Source organism: Capra hircus, chromosome 3 (assembly GCF_001704415.2).
Source record: "Capra hircus breed San Clemente chromosome 3, ASM170441v1, whole genome shotgun sequence".
NCBI classification, from domain to species: Eukaryota; Metazoa; Chordata; class Mammalia; order Artiodactyla; family Bovidae; genus Capra; species Capra hircus.
The window spans coordinates 27887335-27903452 of NC_030810.1; the positions used below are offsets into that span (position 1 = coordinate 27887335).

At 55.4% G+C, this 16118-nt stretch overlaps 1 protein-coding gene across 8 annotated transcripts in view; it reads right to left on the reverse strand.

Annotated features, from left to right (window-relative positions):
• Positions 1-13951, reverse strand: part of LRP8 (LDL receptor related protein 8) — an 82071-nt gene extending 68120 nt beyond the window's left edge. For 3 of the 8 annotated variants that reach the window (XM_018044319.1, XM_018044318.1, XM_018044317.1), the window contains exons 1-2: positions 13296-13454; positions 12391-12510 (exon numbers count right to left, since the gene is read on the reverse strand). In XM_018044319.1, coding sequence (XP_017899808.1) covers positions 12391-12510; positions 13296-13404 — 229 coding nt within the window. In that variant the 5' untranslated portion in view covers positions 13405-13454. Of the gene's footprint in view, positions 1-12390; positions 12511-13295 lie in introns of all 8 variants that reach the window. The other 5 variants (XM_018044342.1, XM_018044333.1, XM_018044321.1 and 2 more) reach the window with 5 other exon arrangements.

Sequence of the window (16118 nt, forward strand, 5' to 3'; positions counted from 1 at the left end):
CTCTCAGGGCTTTTCTTAAATAAACTTACATACTCATCCAGCCACTTGGAGGGTTAGGCGTTGGCTCCATTTCAGAGACAAGTGAAGTAACTTGCCTAGGGCCCACCGCTAGGAAGTGGGGAAGCATGGACTCGCTCCCAGGCAGCCTGGGTAGAGGCCCTGCTAGTCTCTGTGCCGCAGTGGGGTTACTCAAGGATGAGGTGATGCAGGAGCAGTCAAGAGGAAGGGGACCTGGGGGGTCTTTATGTCTATGGCTCCCACCTGGCCACAGAGCAAGCAAAGGTTTGGTGTTAGACCTGGACGAGGGTCAGGGTATCTGAATTTCAAAAGCTGCCCTAAGTGACTCAAGCTCCTGATGCAATCCTCACAGGTGGGAAAACTCAGGCTCAGGACAGGTCAGAGACTCACTCAGGTCCCTCAATAAGTCGGTGACAAGGGGAGGCCCCCTGGCTCCCGGTGTGGTAGCACTGAGAGCCTGGGGGCACTGGCTCTCAACAGGAGAACAGTGACAAGGGCGCAGGCCTCTGCTCCCGGGGGGAAAACTCAGTGCAGAACCACACAGCCACCAACCTCTGGGCCCTGGTGCGGACCTGTGCCCAGCGCAGGAAGAGCTGACTGGTTCTGTAGGACCCAGTGAGCTTCAGCTACTACAGCAAAACCAGGAATTGCTCATTGTCCATGTGCATGGGCCTCCCCGGCGGTTTACTTGGTAAAGAATCTGCCTTCAATGCAAGAGACCTAGGTTCGATCCCTGGGTCAGGAAGCTCCCCTGGAGAAGGGAATGTCCACCCTCTCCAGTATTCTTGCCTGGAGAATTCCATGGACAGAGGAGCCTGGTGGGCTATAGTCCACAGGGTTGCAAAGAGTCAGACATGACTGAGCGACTAACACTTGCACTTTCTCACACAGTGCAGGAGTCTGAGCTTCTGGTTTGAGGGACTTGTCCCAGGCCTGCAGCTAGGACACGGAAAGACTGCAGCAGAAACTGAAGTCCAGCTGACACTGGCAGGCCATACGAGCCCCTGTCAATCACCTCTGAGAAGCAGGCAGTTGTTCAGGTAGGGGAAGGAGAGCGTGGAGGCATGAGAGCATCACGTGTGCAGCAGATAGAAACCCTGGGGCTGCAGGTATTAAAGAATCGGCCTGGTCAGACTCAGCGAAAAAATAAACAGGCACAAACTCCCAAGTGGAGGCATGTTCTGCTAATAAACAGTTGGTTCCAGCTTTGCATGTTTGGTTTAGGCCACATCCCCTGGGTTGGGGTTGTGAAGGGTTGGATTTCACACCCCTTACTCTGGGCCTCCTGAGCCACAGAGAACAGGGGCAGCTCCTTGGATCCCCACACCTGGGGCCTGCCCATAGCAGAGGTCCTGTGAACTCCCTGGTTCTCAGAGGAAAAAGAGAATCCCAGAGAATTAGAGCTGAGAGGAGCTGGGAGATGCCCCACTCCTAATGAGTAGAGACCCAACAGGGTCAGGAACCTGCCGATGGCCAGTTGGTGAGGTAGGAGCAGGGGTGGAGCTGAGGTGGGCCTGGAGTCCGGGCCACGACGTTTCTATCAAGCTCAGCCCTCTAGGTGGGGGGTGGGTGGGTGCAGACAGTGGGCTGCAGGCTGAGACTTGGAGGTGGAGAGAGGCTGTCATGGCAGGGGGCAGGCTGGGAACAGAGACTGCTGGCACCTCGCCAGCTACAGATAATTCTCCGCCACAAACAGCCCAGTGGGGGGCTTTGGCTTCGGCTTGGCTGGGCGGCCTTGGCCGGTGTGGAAGGAAGGGCGTCACCGTGTCCCTGCCGCCTCCGTGTGTCCGGGACGGTCACCTCCCTCCTGGTGCACACCCCCTCTCTGAGATGCACACCCTGTTCACATGCCCATGTACTGGGACACATGGCGGAGAGGAGGCTGAGGGTGATGGGGGCAGCAGATGGCAGCTCAGAGTCTAGGAAGCAGAGAGGGCAGGCGGCGGGAGGAGCGCTGGCCTGAATATCCCTGGATTCGCGCCACCAGGATAGCCCACCCTGGGCCTCCAGCTATTCAGTCCTGCAGCTTAACCTGGGCCGACGGGCCCTTCTTGCCTCTCATCAGCTTCCAACTCTCTGATGTTAAACGGACCCACTGGGGAACCAAGGCCCCCTCCTAGACAACTATGCCAGGTGCAGCTGGTTAACCAGCTCTCCTTGTTTCTCTCTGCTTAACCAACTCCCCCAGGCCACCCAGGAAGCAGCCACTATGAGGCCTCCAGTGCAGATGGCAGTGGATGAGATGATTCTTACAGTCCCTCCCAGCCCAAGAAGCTGCTGTTCTCCCAGGCAGCCAAGTCCTCCCAACTGGCCAGCTGACCTACATCTCTCCTGCTGCTATTTCAGCAGTTGCCCTCTTGCCCTGTCCTTGGTGGAGGAGGAGGAGGAGGAAAGCTGCTGATGGTCCCTTCTACTTAACTGTTCCCTGTGCGGGGATCATGGGCTTGGGAGGGGAAGTGGGGTGCTCATTTCAGGGCCAGGTCTGGGCAGAACACTTTATATCAGCCTGCGTACCTCTGAGAGGTAGGCTCATTATCCCCATTTCAGAGACCAGAGATCTAAAGCTCAGAGCATAAGACCCATACCAGGAACCCTGGCTAGTGGGTCACAGGACTAGTGGTCTGACTCCATTTTTCTCCATCACTCCACAGCATCCAATCCAATCACAGGCACAGGAAGAAGGCAGAAGGGAAAGCAGCCCAAGGAACCTGAGCCCTAGGGCTAAGTTCTGGAAATGGACCCTAAATAGTCCAGCTACCCTCCATCAACCTGCCTGGAATCCACGCACAAAGCCAGCTACACTCCCACCAACCCTCACCAGGCATCAAGGAGCTTGAGGGCCACAAGTCCCCTTCCCCCAGGCCAGGACTGGCCCTGAGCCCAGCTCCAGGGAGAAGAAAACTGCTCAGAGTGCTGGTTACAGTGTAGGCGGAGTATGGACCAATGGGTGAAGGGGAGATGAAGTTCAGAGAGGGAGAGCCCCTCACCCAGGGTCACACAGCAAGTTAGGGGCAGGGGCAGAATCACTTTAATAATGCTGTGGAGGAGATAGATTCTACAAACATCCTGAGAAAAATGAAGACTGGTTGTGTTCCCTCTTGTGTTCTCTGGTGGGGGTGTTCTCCTTGGGGCCAGAATACAGTTGGCCTTTCTCCTCACTTTGCTTTGTGCGGCCTGGATCTGGCCGCTTTGTCTGCCCCCTGGGACTGGGGTGAGGTGGCCCTGTGCTCACGGGAAAGGGAGGTCCTGTGGACTGCCTGCCTGGCTGGGAGGGGCCGCAGCGAGTTGGGGTGTCGTGAGATAGGAAACTGTCTCCTTGAGGGAGAGCGGCAAGGTGAGGAGGAAAACGCATGCTCAGCCCTGTCTTTCCCAGGGCTTTCTTCTTCTTAGGAGAAGAACCAGAAAAGGGCACAAAGGTGTAATCCTGATATTTACCCCAGCACTGTGTAGACAGGAAAAAAAGATAGAACCAACTAAACACAAGTCTATCCATAGGAGGCTATGTCATTAAATCAGGGAAGACTCATGCAGCGGAATGCTATCTAGCCCTTTAAAACGATGATCGGCATCTACTGTGCCGGACACAGAAAGATGCACATGTTGTAGGGAGAAAACAACTGGCATAACACATGCTCATTTTGCTAAAAAAAAAAAAAAAAACCAGCACATGAACTCGCATGCAGAGAATACAAGAACATCTCTGGGAGGACAGGCAGCTCCCACAGTGGTATAACCACATGGGAAACGCCTGCCTTCCTCTTTGCACTTTTGTGAATTGTCTGGGTGTTTTCACTTTTTTAAACAAGTATGAAACTATCTTTATATAATCAGAAAAACTTTCTTCCATTGGAAAAAATAAATGAAATCAACTGAAGTGAGTTTTGGCTTGAGCACCACCAGTAACAGGCTGTGTAGCCCCAGGCAAGCCCCGCACCCTCCCTGAGCCTCAGTTTCCTCAAGAAAATGGGGATGATAATGAACTTCTGCACCACCTTCCTCACAGAGCAGCTGTGAGGCACAAACTGGAAAAAGCCATATTGTGGTTCTAACAGGCTGAGAGGGCCAGAAACTGAATCGTCTGCGGAGTGGCTGGTGTAAAGTCCCTTGTGGAACTCAGAGCCAGTGACCAGAGGAGGGCAGTGGCCACATGACCATTCCTGTGGACTCCCAGACTGGCAGACCTCAGGGAGGCTTTGGGCTGCCATATCCAAGGGGCGGGTGTGTGGAGGCTGAGAGGGATCATGGGAATTGTGTGGCCCTAGGAGCCCCATGGCCCTGCTTCTCCGGGTGACTCTTCCAGTCACTAGAGGGTATTGATAATAAGCTGGGCTCTGCACCCCCAAAGCACTTGGCTTGTGGGCACCTGCCAGGGACAGAGAGGTCCGACCTGGTGCAGGGGGATGGGGGAGGTCACAGTTGGGGCCCCTCCTGAGCCACTCCAGCCAAGGGGCTATTCCTGGGGCCTATGACATACACGGAGGAGCCAGGGCCACACGACTGGTGATGGAAACTGCTGCTTCGGGCTCAGCTCATGCCCAGGGGCACCGAGGGGCCAGAGCTGCTCAGGAGGAAGTCCATACGCCCACTGGCAGGGGTTGGCAAAGACAGATGCCTGGGGTGCCCAGAAAGGAAGAGGGGCCATAGCATACCCCCACATCACTCCCACTGCAGCTGTGACTGGGATGTGTGAACATGTATCTCCTTCCTTACCTGCGTCACACTGTAGCTAGACAGGCATGGCCCAGTCTGTCGCTGACCGACCAACCCACCCGGGGCAAGTGACTTGGCTTCTCAGAGCCTTGGCCTCAGGTGACCCAGATCACAAGAGAAGACCTGACTATGGTCCCTAAAGGATACCCAGCTCCCGTTTCCAGCTTCAAGGACCCCTCAGGGGCTTCTCAGAGGCCCCTGGGTCCCCCATATCTGACTGATACTAGCTTCCCACTCTCAAAGGTGGGGGACATTTCCTCAGTCCGTTCATTCATTCACATACCACTCCTCAAACGCCTCGGCTCTGGGCCAGGCCCTGTGGTCCCCCACCTCAGATACTCCCCAGCAACCACAAGATCCTACAATGGGCTATGACAAGGGTCTGCAAAGCCATGGCATCCAAATATAGGAGAGGTTAGATCACACCAGGAAGACAGGGAAGGCTTCATGGCAGAGGTAATGAGCTAGGTTTTGAAGGATTAGTAGGAGACAGGGCAGGACAATCCAAGCAGAAGGAAAGTATTTAGGAAGACCCACAGTCAGAGAATTGCGTGGGAGCCAGAGAACCAAGAGCTTTCCTGGTAGCTCAGCTGGTAAAGAATCTGCCTACAATGCAGGAAACCCTGGTTCAATTTCTGGGTCAGGGAGATCCCCTGGAGAAGGGATAGGCTACTCATCCCAGTATTCTTGGGCTTCCCTGGTGGCTCAGATGGTAAAGAATCTGCCTGCAATGCAGGAGATTTGGGTTCACTCCCTGGGTTGGGAAGATCCCCTGGAGGAGGGAATGGCCACCCACTCTAGTATTCTTGCCTGGAGAATCCCCATGGACAGAGGAGCCTGGCGGGCTACAGTCCTTGGGGTAGCAGAGTCAGACACGACTGAGCGGCTAAGCACAGCACAGCACAGAGAGCCAAAGTCAACATTTTGGATGACTTGGGTTCTTGGCCTTTTCTGGAGGAAAGACAGTGAATTGGAAATGACACTCTGAGGTTACCTGCATCAGTGACATATCGCTGGGGCCCTAGTTTCCCTATCTGTATAATGGGAACAGTAACCACCATCCCCAGGCAATGGCCAAGGAATACCCTTGGAAACTATGGAGGTTCACATTCATGGGGGGCTATGTGAGGAGAGGACCTTATGCTGGGGCTCCGTGCTGTCTCCAGAGGAAGAGGGTCCCTCCCAGACAGAAATCTGTAGTCCAAGGAGGCATCACTGGACACTGCAAGCCCTCACCCACTTCTTCCACACCCTCTGAGCCCCAGGCCCTCTGACCTCTACAGGGTAATCAGAGCTTGGAAAGAAAGAGCCTGAGGAAAAGTCCAGGCTCCAGAGTGGACAGGCCTGGGTCAAGTCCCAGCTCTAGCACTCAAACATCATGACACTGGCCAAGTAACTTCTCTTTGAGCCACGGTTTCATCATCTTTGAAAAGGCAATAATAAAACAGCCCTCAAAGGGTTGTGAGTAGCAAAGCTACTGAATGCAGACTTCCAACATGATACTAGGCGCAGGGTAAATAGCCTGTATCGATTGTTAGTAATTCCCTCGAGCGAGCTATTTTGGCATATTCCTTGCTCAGCACAAGGTTGGCAGGACAACTTGGAGAAGAAGGATCTGGGACCAAAGGAAGAACAGGGACAGATTATGGGAGCTCAGGGACCAGGGAGCAAGAGGACAAGAGGTCAGGGAGGGCCACCTGGGGGAGGTGGCATCTCCACCAGACCTTCAAAGACTGGGCTATAGGGGCATGTGAGCAGGTGTTATCAGTGCTGCTTAGATCCAGGGCCCTGAGGCTTGGCTGCACGGCCCCCACAGCAGGGCCCCACACCCTCCCCTCAGCGCAGGGCTGGCTTCCTGGGGGTGGCACTGGCCTAGGGGTCTGACCTGGGCCAGAACACTTACTTCCATTTGCTTATAGCCCTGAAGGGCAGCGCAAGCAAATCGGTCCTCTCCTGCTCCATCAGCCCTCTGCTTCCTCCCTCTCTTCACCCTCTCCCTGCGGGCATCTCTCTGGCCTCACCTGCTGCTGCTATTTCCCCAAGGAGGGAAAGCTGTCAAGTCAGTTTCGTGCAGACGGCTGAGAGGGCTGAGAGGCCTACTGTACTCAGAACCCTCAGCAGGCCTGAGTGAGCCCAGGGGGTTTCCGGAGGGGAACTTGGTCCCAGAAGAGCCCGCAGGAAGGCCCATGGGAGAGTCTTCAGCAAACGCTCCCGAGGCCTGCTGGGACCAAGCCATGGAGGCACCATCCTGGTGGGGAAGGGAGAAGCTTGGGGTCTGCTGAGGGCCACAGGGCTCCCTCCCCTTTCCAGGCACAGAGAGCTCATAAACCAGCCTTGGGACAATCATCTGGCCGCAAGGAAGGCTTCCTCTGCCCCTCCCAGGGCCCCAGACACTCCACTGAGACCAACCAGGCTGGTTTGGTTCACTTCTTCTCTCAGGCCCTCCCTGGGTGACTTTCTCTATTCCCAGGTTCAGCTCAGGGCTGAATGGCCTTGGGGCTACCTCCACTGGGGCTCAGCAACCCTGCGGCTGGGACAAGTCTCAGACGTGGGAGCCTTCGGACCTCTGGCTAAGCAAATAGGAGCAGAAGAAGTAGGGACATCTTGGCAGACAGATACGTAGAGTCTTCAGTGAACTCCAGAGCAGACAGACCATTGCCATTCACTGGACACCTATTGCTTATCAGGCACATTATCTCACTGAATCCTCACAGCACATCTGGGAGAGGGAGACTAATCCCACCTCCGAGGCCATTCAGCCAGAGGTCACAGTGGGGATAGAAAACCAAGAGTGTCTCATTGAGGGCCACATTGAGTTATTCCAACACCAAGTCTCTAACTCCCCTCCCTTGACTCACGTATCTCAGCCCAGGAGAGAGACGGTAGCAGGGAGGGCTTTCTGAAGGAGGTGACAATTCGAGGACGACGAGAAGGAGGCTGCCAGATGAGGCAGCAGAAAGCGTTCCACACAGATGTGTGCAAAGGCCTCGCCGTGAGAAGCAGCAGGAAAGCTAGAACGTGACAGAAGTCTGGGGTCACAGGTCCGTCCACAGGAAGAGCAGGAAGGGGTTGGAGGGCAGCGGCCATTAGGAGCTGGTCACAGAGGCCCCGATGCAGAGGCGTCTCAGCTGAACTTATGCTGTGGGGACATGGGAGCTTCAGGAGGACTCTGAATGGTGGAACCGGCAGCTCAGATGAGGAAACCGAGGTTCAGAGAGAGCAGCGCTGTCTGTCAGATGACTCCATCCAAAAAAGGACACGAAGCTGGGCCTGGTGTCAGGGGTGTTAGAATGGCTTAGGTCAGGTGGCACACTGAATACCAAATGCAATGTGGAGCCCCAGCTGGAAGTGGTGGCCAAGCTTTAATTATTTACAAGGCCACTGCCCAGCAGGCCTCAGCGCTCCTGCAGCCAGGCCTCGCCTAGCTAATGAGCTCTTGGCCAGGGGAGACCTCACTGCAGCCACTGCTTATTAAACTTGAAGTGGAGGGGTGATGAAGGCTAGGAGAACAGGGCAGCCTAAAAGAGCCTGAATAGGGAGAGAAAACTGAACATACAACCGGGCCACCTGTCTACACAGCCCATCCACACAGAGAAGCTGGAGGGGGATGTGAGGGAGAGGCTGATGTCCCCTCAAAATGAGGAAACAGAGGCCTGGGAGGACTTGCCTGAAGTTACAGCTAGTGCTTGACGTGGCACACATTCCATAGTCGGGTGCCTGCATTCAAACCCAGCAGCTTCAGTTTTACTGAAAAATCATACCCCCTTGAGAGTGTTCCTTAACCCCTCTGTGCCTTTGTAAAGTGAGGATGTGCGCAGGGACTTCACAGAGTCACCCCGTTCTGTAGAATCCCAGCACAGCTCCTGGTCCACAGCAAGGGCTCAGTAAATGTGCACTGTTCTTGCTGTTGCTGCTCTGGGAGCAAAGGGCTGGCTGGAGACCAGAAGCCCTGTCTCTGCCCCAGACACTAAGGAGCAACAGGAAACTGAGGCCAAGACGCCGGCTGGTCTATGTGGCCCAGGTGCAGCCAGGAACCCCACCCCTTCCCTTGGCTGGGCTGCCCCTGAGCTTCCAGCCCCTTCCTCCACTTTGAAGGCCCTTTGAGCTGAGAACTGACGCCCCATGAGCCTTTCCCTTTCCCATCCTGCCAGCTCTATTCGAAAAGCCAAGTCCCATCCATTGTGGGTTAAGTTTCAGCACTTAGAAGATCCAGTTCCAGCTCCAACCATGAGGAGCTGTGTGACTTTCGGGGCATCATGTCACCTCTCTGAACTCCAGTTCTTCCTCTATAATGTGGGACCCCTATCATCTATTTCTAATTGCTAAGTCCTAATGAAAGTGAAAGTGTTAGTCACTCAGTGGTGTCTGACTCTGCGGCTCTATGGACTGTAGCCTGCCAGGCTCCTCTGTCCATGGGATTCTCCAGGCAAGAATACAGGAGTGGGTTAGCATTCTCTTCTCCAGGGGATCTTCCCGACGCAGGGATTGAATCCAGGTCTCCTGCATTGCAGGCAGATTCTTTACCACCTGAGCCACCAGGAAGGCATCAAGTCCTGAGGGAATGCCATTAATTACCATCTTTCAAGGCCTGGCTCAGCTGTCTCTTCCTCCAGAAAGCCCTCCTTGGCTTCCTCCAAAGACAAGCTCCCTCCCCCCAACCTCCATCATCTCACGGGATTCATGGTCCACATTCCAGCCCCTTTGGGAGCTTAAACTCATTTTGCTGCACACAGACTTCACTTACAAATTGCAATCCCCAGTTTACAAGCTAAGAGGTACAGAGGGGCAGTGGCTGAGGCCCTCTCACAGGGCGGAAGGGGCAGAATGATTAAATATACGGCAGGGAAGATAGTTCCAAGCAGAGCAGGTGGCCCAGAATGGAGGGAACTTCCCAAATGGGGAAGGAAGAGGTGACAAAATACCCTTTTCCAACACCTGGCCCCATAGAGCCACTGAAGCTTGCAGCCCTTTCTTCACTACTTCTCATTGTGACCCTAGGAGTCCCTTTCTAAAGACCTTGGTGGTGTGAACTCGCATCCATTCCCTTCTCTTCACCAGCCCCATGTGAAGACTCTCTATGTGTATAATCTGTAGTAAAGGAATGGCTACCCTCATTTGGCAGATGATGAAACAAGTCTAGGAAAGTCCAGTGTGTAGGATCAATACTCGATACTAAGAGCCAAGCCCTCAATGTCAGCTGTTTTTGTTCACTAACCCTTAGTGAACAACAACAACAACAAAACCCTTAGTGAACCCTTTTGTTCACTAACCCTTTTGTTCACTAACCTCTGACCCCACCCCAGCCATCTCAGAATGAAAGCAGGAGCCCATCAGATTGGCCCTCGCCCCGCCACCAGCTACTTCACTCTCATCTTGCCCAGAGCCTTGCGTGGACATGAGAAGCACTGGGATCCCCCTCCTGGGTCCTTCTTCACCACACTCCCACCACCACCACAGACAATGCCCCTGAGCTAGCAGGCAGGCGGGCACCCTGGCCAAGTCCTGTCACTCTCAGCTGTGTGGCCTTGGGCAAATCACTCAACTTCTCGGAGCCAGAATTCTTACCAACAAATGAGAATGATAAGGAACACTTTTGCTCTTCACAGCCATCCTCACAAAACTGTTGCTATGCAGACTCAGGGAGATAAAGTAAAACCAGCCCAGAAATGTAGTTTCTATTTCCCCACCCCATCCTCAGCACTCCTAAAAGGAACCACAGAAGAACAACTCCCAGCGAGGAGATTCGCTGTCATTTTACCCTCACCTAGGCATTTTCAGAATTTCAACAGAATTGGGAAATGGTCAGGATCATAATTAGGCTAAGAACTCTGGAGTCAGATGCTTAAATTTAAGCTCCTACTTAACAGCTCAATAGCTGTGGGGTAAGTAACTTAATCTCTCTCTCCAGTGCCTCTTTTTTTGTGTGGGTTTTTTTTTTTTTTTTTTTTTTGGTCTGTAAAATAGGACTGTTCTGAAGATTAAAGGAATTTATATAAGACACAGTGGTGGACTTGACACAGTGGTAGACTTCCCACAGTGGTGGACACACAGCTAACAGCACATGTTAGTCGCATCCCTTTTAATGACATTTCTAGAACTGGTCCTCAAAAACAGGGCAGGAATCATTAGCCCAAGTGGTCAGGAGAGGAAAGACAGGAGGGAAAGGTGTACCCATGTCACACAGCCAAATCTGGGATCAGTTCAGTTCAGTTTGGTCGCTCAGTTGTGTTCACCTCTTTGCAATCCCAAGGGCTGCAGCACACCAGGCTTCCCTGTCCATTACCAACTCCAGGAGCTTGCTCAAACTCATGTTCATCGAGTTGAGTCAGTGATGGTCTGAGAGTGAAGCTGGAGGCTGACTGGCTGGCAAACCAAGGAAAATCAAAACAAAAACAAAAACAAAAACTAGAACTCAACAGACAATGCCAGCCCAGGTGGTCCCCCTACCCCTTGCCACTGTGTGGAGCTGTGGGCCAGTTGCCCTCATCCCGCAGAAGCTGTGCTCCCTGGCCTGGGCAGGGTGGGGGTGGGGGGTTGTGGAAGGTCGGGGAGGATTGTAGGGGGTGGGGGTGGGGGGTTGTAGGGGGTTGGGGGGTGGGTCTGCTCTCCAAAGTGCCCCGGTGCCTGGCAGACGGCAGGCGCTCAGTAACCATGGATGAATGACTACCTGTGTCTGTGTTTATAGAGTCATTTTTCTGTTCCTGGAACTACATTCCTCCCACAGTGACAACTGCTTGCTAACTCGCTTCAGGTTCCGCAGACATCAGAAACCGCGCGCATTTCAAGAAAGAACTTCCAAAGCTGCTGCGCCTGGGTGCCGGCGAACGCCACAGTCAGCAGAGGCGGTGGGCCACCTCATGTAGCCCGCGGTTCACGCACGGCCTTGGGGTCCTCACGCCCCTTCCAGGAAACAAACTCTTCCTTCTGGTCCGCTTCTTCCTGCTCTGCCATGACTCACTCCTGGGCCTGGCTGGCAGGAGACCGCAGTCGGCCAACCAGGGTGGCACAAGAAAGGTTTTCACCGTGACTAGGCAGAAAAGCAGCGGGCGCCAGCGCCCGCCCTGCACCTACTACCCAGGGGATGAGCGGGGGTGTGACCAAGGCGGGGCCAGGGCAGGGCCCCACCGCCCGGAGCGCCAGAAAACTGCACACCCGTTCGCTCCACGATTGGCCCGCTCAGACCACAGAGACCTATGGGGTGGTCCTCCCACAGCCAATCAGGGGCCCCGGGGAGCCCATTCATTCACACAACGCGGCAGGAAAAGAAGCAAGGCTAGGCCCAGAGTTGCGTGGAACTTTGAAACACGAGCGCGTTCTGTGGTGCCGAGGCTAGAGTTCCGGAGGGCCGGATCACAGAAAGGTAGGCGCGTGTGGGGGCTGTCGCTTCGCCGCCCACAGATCCTTCCCAGCAATCTGGGCGTGGCGCACCATCCTCCCCGGCCCCGCAGTGCTGGGTTCCGCTCCGGCCCCAGCGGGACCCGCGGGCCGCCGGGAACCGGCCGGGTTCCTAAGTGCCCAGAAGGAAGCGGCTCCCGGGCGGATTCCTGGCGGCGGCCTCCGGCAGTAAAAGCCCAAACAGGTGGCCCCGCGGAGGCTGCAGCCACGTGGGCGCTGAGCAAAGCGTCCCCCCACCGTTCCCTCCTTCCCCGGCCAACCACTCACGGCAGTCGTCCTCGTCACTGTTATCGGAGCAGTCGTCGTCCTCGTCGCACCTCCACACGGAAGGGATGCAGCGCTCGTTCCGGCACCGGAACTGGTTCTCTTCGCACTCCTTGACCGACCCTGCGCGGGGCGAGACGAGGCGTGAACGGGATCCCCAGAGCATAGCGGTCCCGGCGGCGGGGAGGGGTCTACTGAGTGCAGGATAGGGGGCGACGCCGAAGCCAAAGCCTTGGAGGCCTCTGGCACCCTCGACCAGGAAGGAGGGCAGGATGATAAGAGTTCCAGGGATGACGGGCTGCTCTGTGGCACGACGAGGCCAGGCACACACAGTCGGTGTCACACCATTTTGATACACTCCCCATTCAGAACACTCACCCGCCCACAAGGCCCATAATGGGAGATCCACACAGACACAGCCCACAGGGAGCCCCCCGAACACGCCGCGACACGCGCACTAGGCGCTGCGGGCACATCCCCCTCGCACGCAGCCCCTCTTTCTCTGCAACACGCAGGGGTCGCCGGAAACGCATTGTCAGCCGGGGTAGTCTCCTGGCTCTGCTCATCGCCGCCGCGAAGCGCGCGTGTCAAATTAACCCCAACGGCGAGAATCACACAGCCCTCGCGAAACCATCAGTGACCAACCCAGCAAAGTTCCTGGCCCCCACGGCGCCCATCCCCCAAGAACGGGTGCCGGGGGACAGAGCCCACTACACAAGAGAGCCGCGAGGGTGGGGGTCGAGGGCGAATTAACGGAGACCTGGGTCCGCAGGAGTATATCCTGCACAGGCGCCCCCTGCCTGGCCCGGGCTCAGGGACCCCGGCGCAACCCGCCGGTCGGCCGCCGGGCAGTGCTTTGTTGGCCGCTCCAGCGGCTCAAAGCCGGGCCGGGCATCGGCCGCACGCACCTTGGCCGCCGCGCAGTGGATCCGCTGCCGCCGCCGCGAGATGCTGGAGCTGCAGCAGCAGCAGCAGCAGCGCCAGCGGCCGGAGCGCGCCCCGCTCGGGGCGGCCCATGGCGGGCCCCGGGCTCCGGCCGCCAGCGCCCCGCGCACCCTGTGCCGCCGCCTCGCCTCAGCCCACCGAGTCCTTGCCGCGGCGCCGGGGCTGCCGCTGCCCCCGCCGCCGCCGCCGCCGCTGCCGCCCGCCCCGGCTCCTCGGCTGCATTTCAAGCAGGTTTCGTGACGCTCGGCGGCGGGGCGGGCTCAGGCTGGGCGCGCGGCCCCGGGCCTGGGCTGCTGCCGCCGGCGCGCGCGCCCCCTCCCGCTGCCGCCTCCGCCCCACGCTCCTCCCTCTGACGCCTCCTCTCCCTCCTCCCTCGAGCTCTTGGTCTGCTTCTCGGTTGGTACATTCTCAGTGACCCTACTCAGGGTCTCCCTCGTGCTGGCCGTTGCAGACGCTGGGATGAGCCAGGCAAGAGCTCTACCCGCAGAGGTAGCAGATGGCCTAAGGGAAGCAGCACAGGCTGCCTGGAGGAGGTGACAGGACGATAGGAGGCTGAGGAATGCCAAGGAGTGAACCTGGGCGGGAGGGGGGACAATGTTCCCTGGTGCGCAGGCCTGTGAACGTGCACATGGAGTAGGGATGATAGTGGGTAGGGCTGGGGTACCAGGATTCATGTGATCTGGGAGAAACCGGGGGAGCAGGATTGGACCTCTGCACCCCTCCAAGGCGCCAACCCAGACATCACACATCCTTGTAGCTGGTTAACGTGCCCATGCTGCATTCTCACATGAATGCAGTTTGTGAGGCCAGGGATGAGAGGCAGGTGGCTTGGGCCTGGTGCACAGACTTGATTCATTCATTCTCACTGGGTCATCCTGTTGGGCCAGGCAGACAATCGGGACCGGCAGGGACAACGGGGTTGTGTTCACTGTGATAGTGAAAGGCAGAGACTGTGGGGCCCCCCAGAAGGGATGCCTCATCCCTGCTAATGGAGGACTCACACCCAGGGCTGCTGTCCTCCCCTGCTGGCATGAGTAAGACCCCTCCTCTGAAGTCTCAGCCCCACTTCACTCAGTCCAGGGTGCAGGTGACTGGATTTTAGTTACTTACTGGTAAGCAAGCCCCAACCAGCACAGCCTTTTTGGACAAAGAGTTTTGAGTGCACTGGCCACTAAAAGAGCCAGACTTGAAGGTGGTTAGGCCCAGTGTGGGTCCACCTTCCCCTCCTTTCTTGCTGTCTCACCTCCATGGCAGGAATATAGAAGAAAGGGCCTCAGGAGTTGTTAGCCTCAGGCCTAGAAGTCACTGTCTCATCAGCAGTCCTATTACTGAGCCGTATGTCTTCCCACAAAGAGCAGCCCATTGGCAGTGTTTGTGGCCACCCCATGAGAGGGGGTTGCAGACCCCAGGGAGCCCAGCAGGTGCTGCTGCCGTCACCTCTTCTATCTTTTGTTCATTCAGTCATCCAACAAATGCATTCCAGCCTTGCTCTGTGTCAACCCTGGGCCTAGGAGTACCAAGGTGAATCAGACGCTCTACCAGCTTCACTGGTGGGGAGACAGACCACCAACTGACACACGATGAAATGCAGGCATACTTTCAGCACAAAATTATGGAGCACCTACTATGCGCCTGACATTGCCCAGGGATACAGTATGGAAACAGATGACATTCCTCCTTTCTCTCCTGCACCTTAAATCTTAGTTGAGAGAGAGAGAGACCCAAAAACAAGAAAACAGAAACAAAAAAAAAAATGATTGTAATTTCAGATCATCATAACTTCTATAGAAAAAATAAAGTAGGCTGATGTGAGAGTAATATGAGGTAACTTTAGAGAGGTGATCAGAGAAGGCCTCTCTGAGGAAGTGACATTTCACTGAATGGCCAAGAATGAAACTCCTGTAGATTGAATGTATCTTCCCAGAATTACATTAAAACCTAATCTTCAGTGTGAAGGTATTTGAAAGTGGTGTCTCTGGGAATCAGCTAGGATGTACATGAAATTAGTGCCCTTAGGAAAGAGGCTCCAGAGACATCTCTGGCCCCCTCTACCAAATGAGGACATAGCAAGAAGATAGTCGTCTATGACACAGGAAGTGGGATCTCAAATCTGCGGGCATCTTGACCTTTCATTGCCTTGACCTTGAACTTCTCAGGCTCCCAACAAATTTCTGTTGTTTTCAGGCCACTCAATCCATGAGATTTTGTTATGGCATCCCCAGTGGACTGAGACAGAATCCAACCCCAGGAAGGTCAGCTGCAGAGGCATTCCTGGCCAGGAGAGCAGCAGATGGACTCCTCCAGGCGGGCTGGAATCTGAGGCTAAGGAGAAGCTGGATGAGCGAGTGAGGCCAGAGAGAGCAGCAAGGTTCTGATCACACGAGGGCTTTGTAGGCCACGGCAAGAGGTTTGGATTTTGTTCCAAGCACAACGATGCCCAATCTGACAAGGGGATGCATAGGACTGGAGCCCCTCTTGCAGCCAAGACTGACCACTTCAGCTTAGCACCTCCTTCACTCTGTGGTCTCAGGAAAGTCATTCCCCATCTGTGAGCTTCAGTTGCTCATCTGTGAAGCAGAAATGGGGAATTTCATAGGCTCATTTTAGTTTTCAGATTGTGTGGATTGAAGTTCAGAGGCAGCAAAGTAAAGAGATTAAAAGCATAGGCTCTGGGTTAGACTGCCTGGGTTTAAGTCTGTTCCTTCTCTTTCTAGCTACGTGATGTTGGGCAACTCACTTAACCTCTATGGCACGATTTCTTTACCTGTAAAATGGAAATGATGACT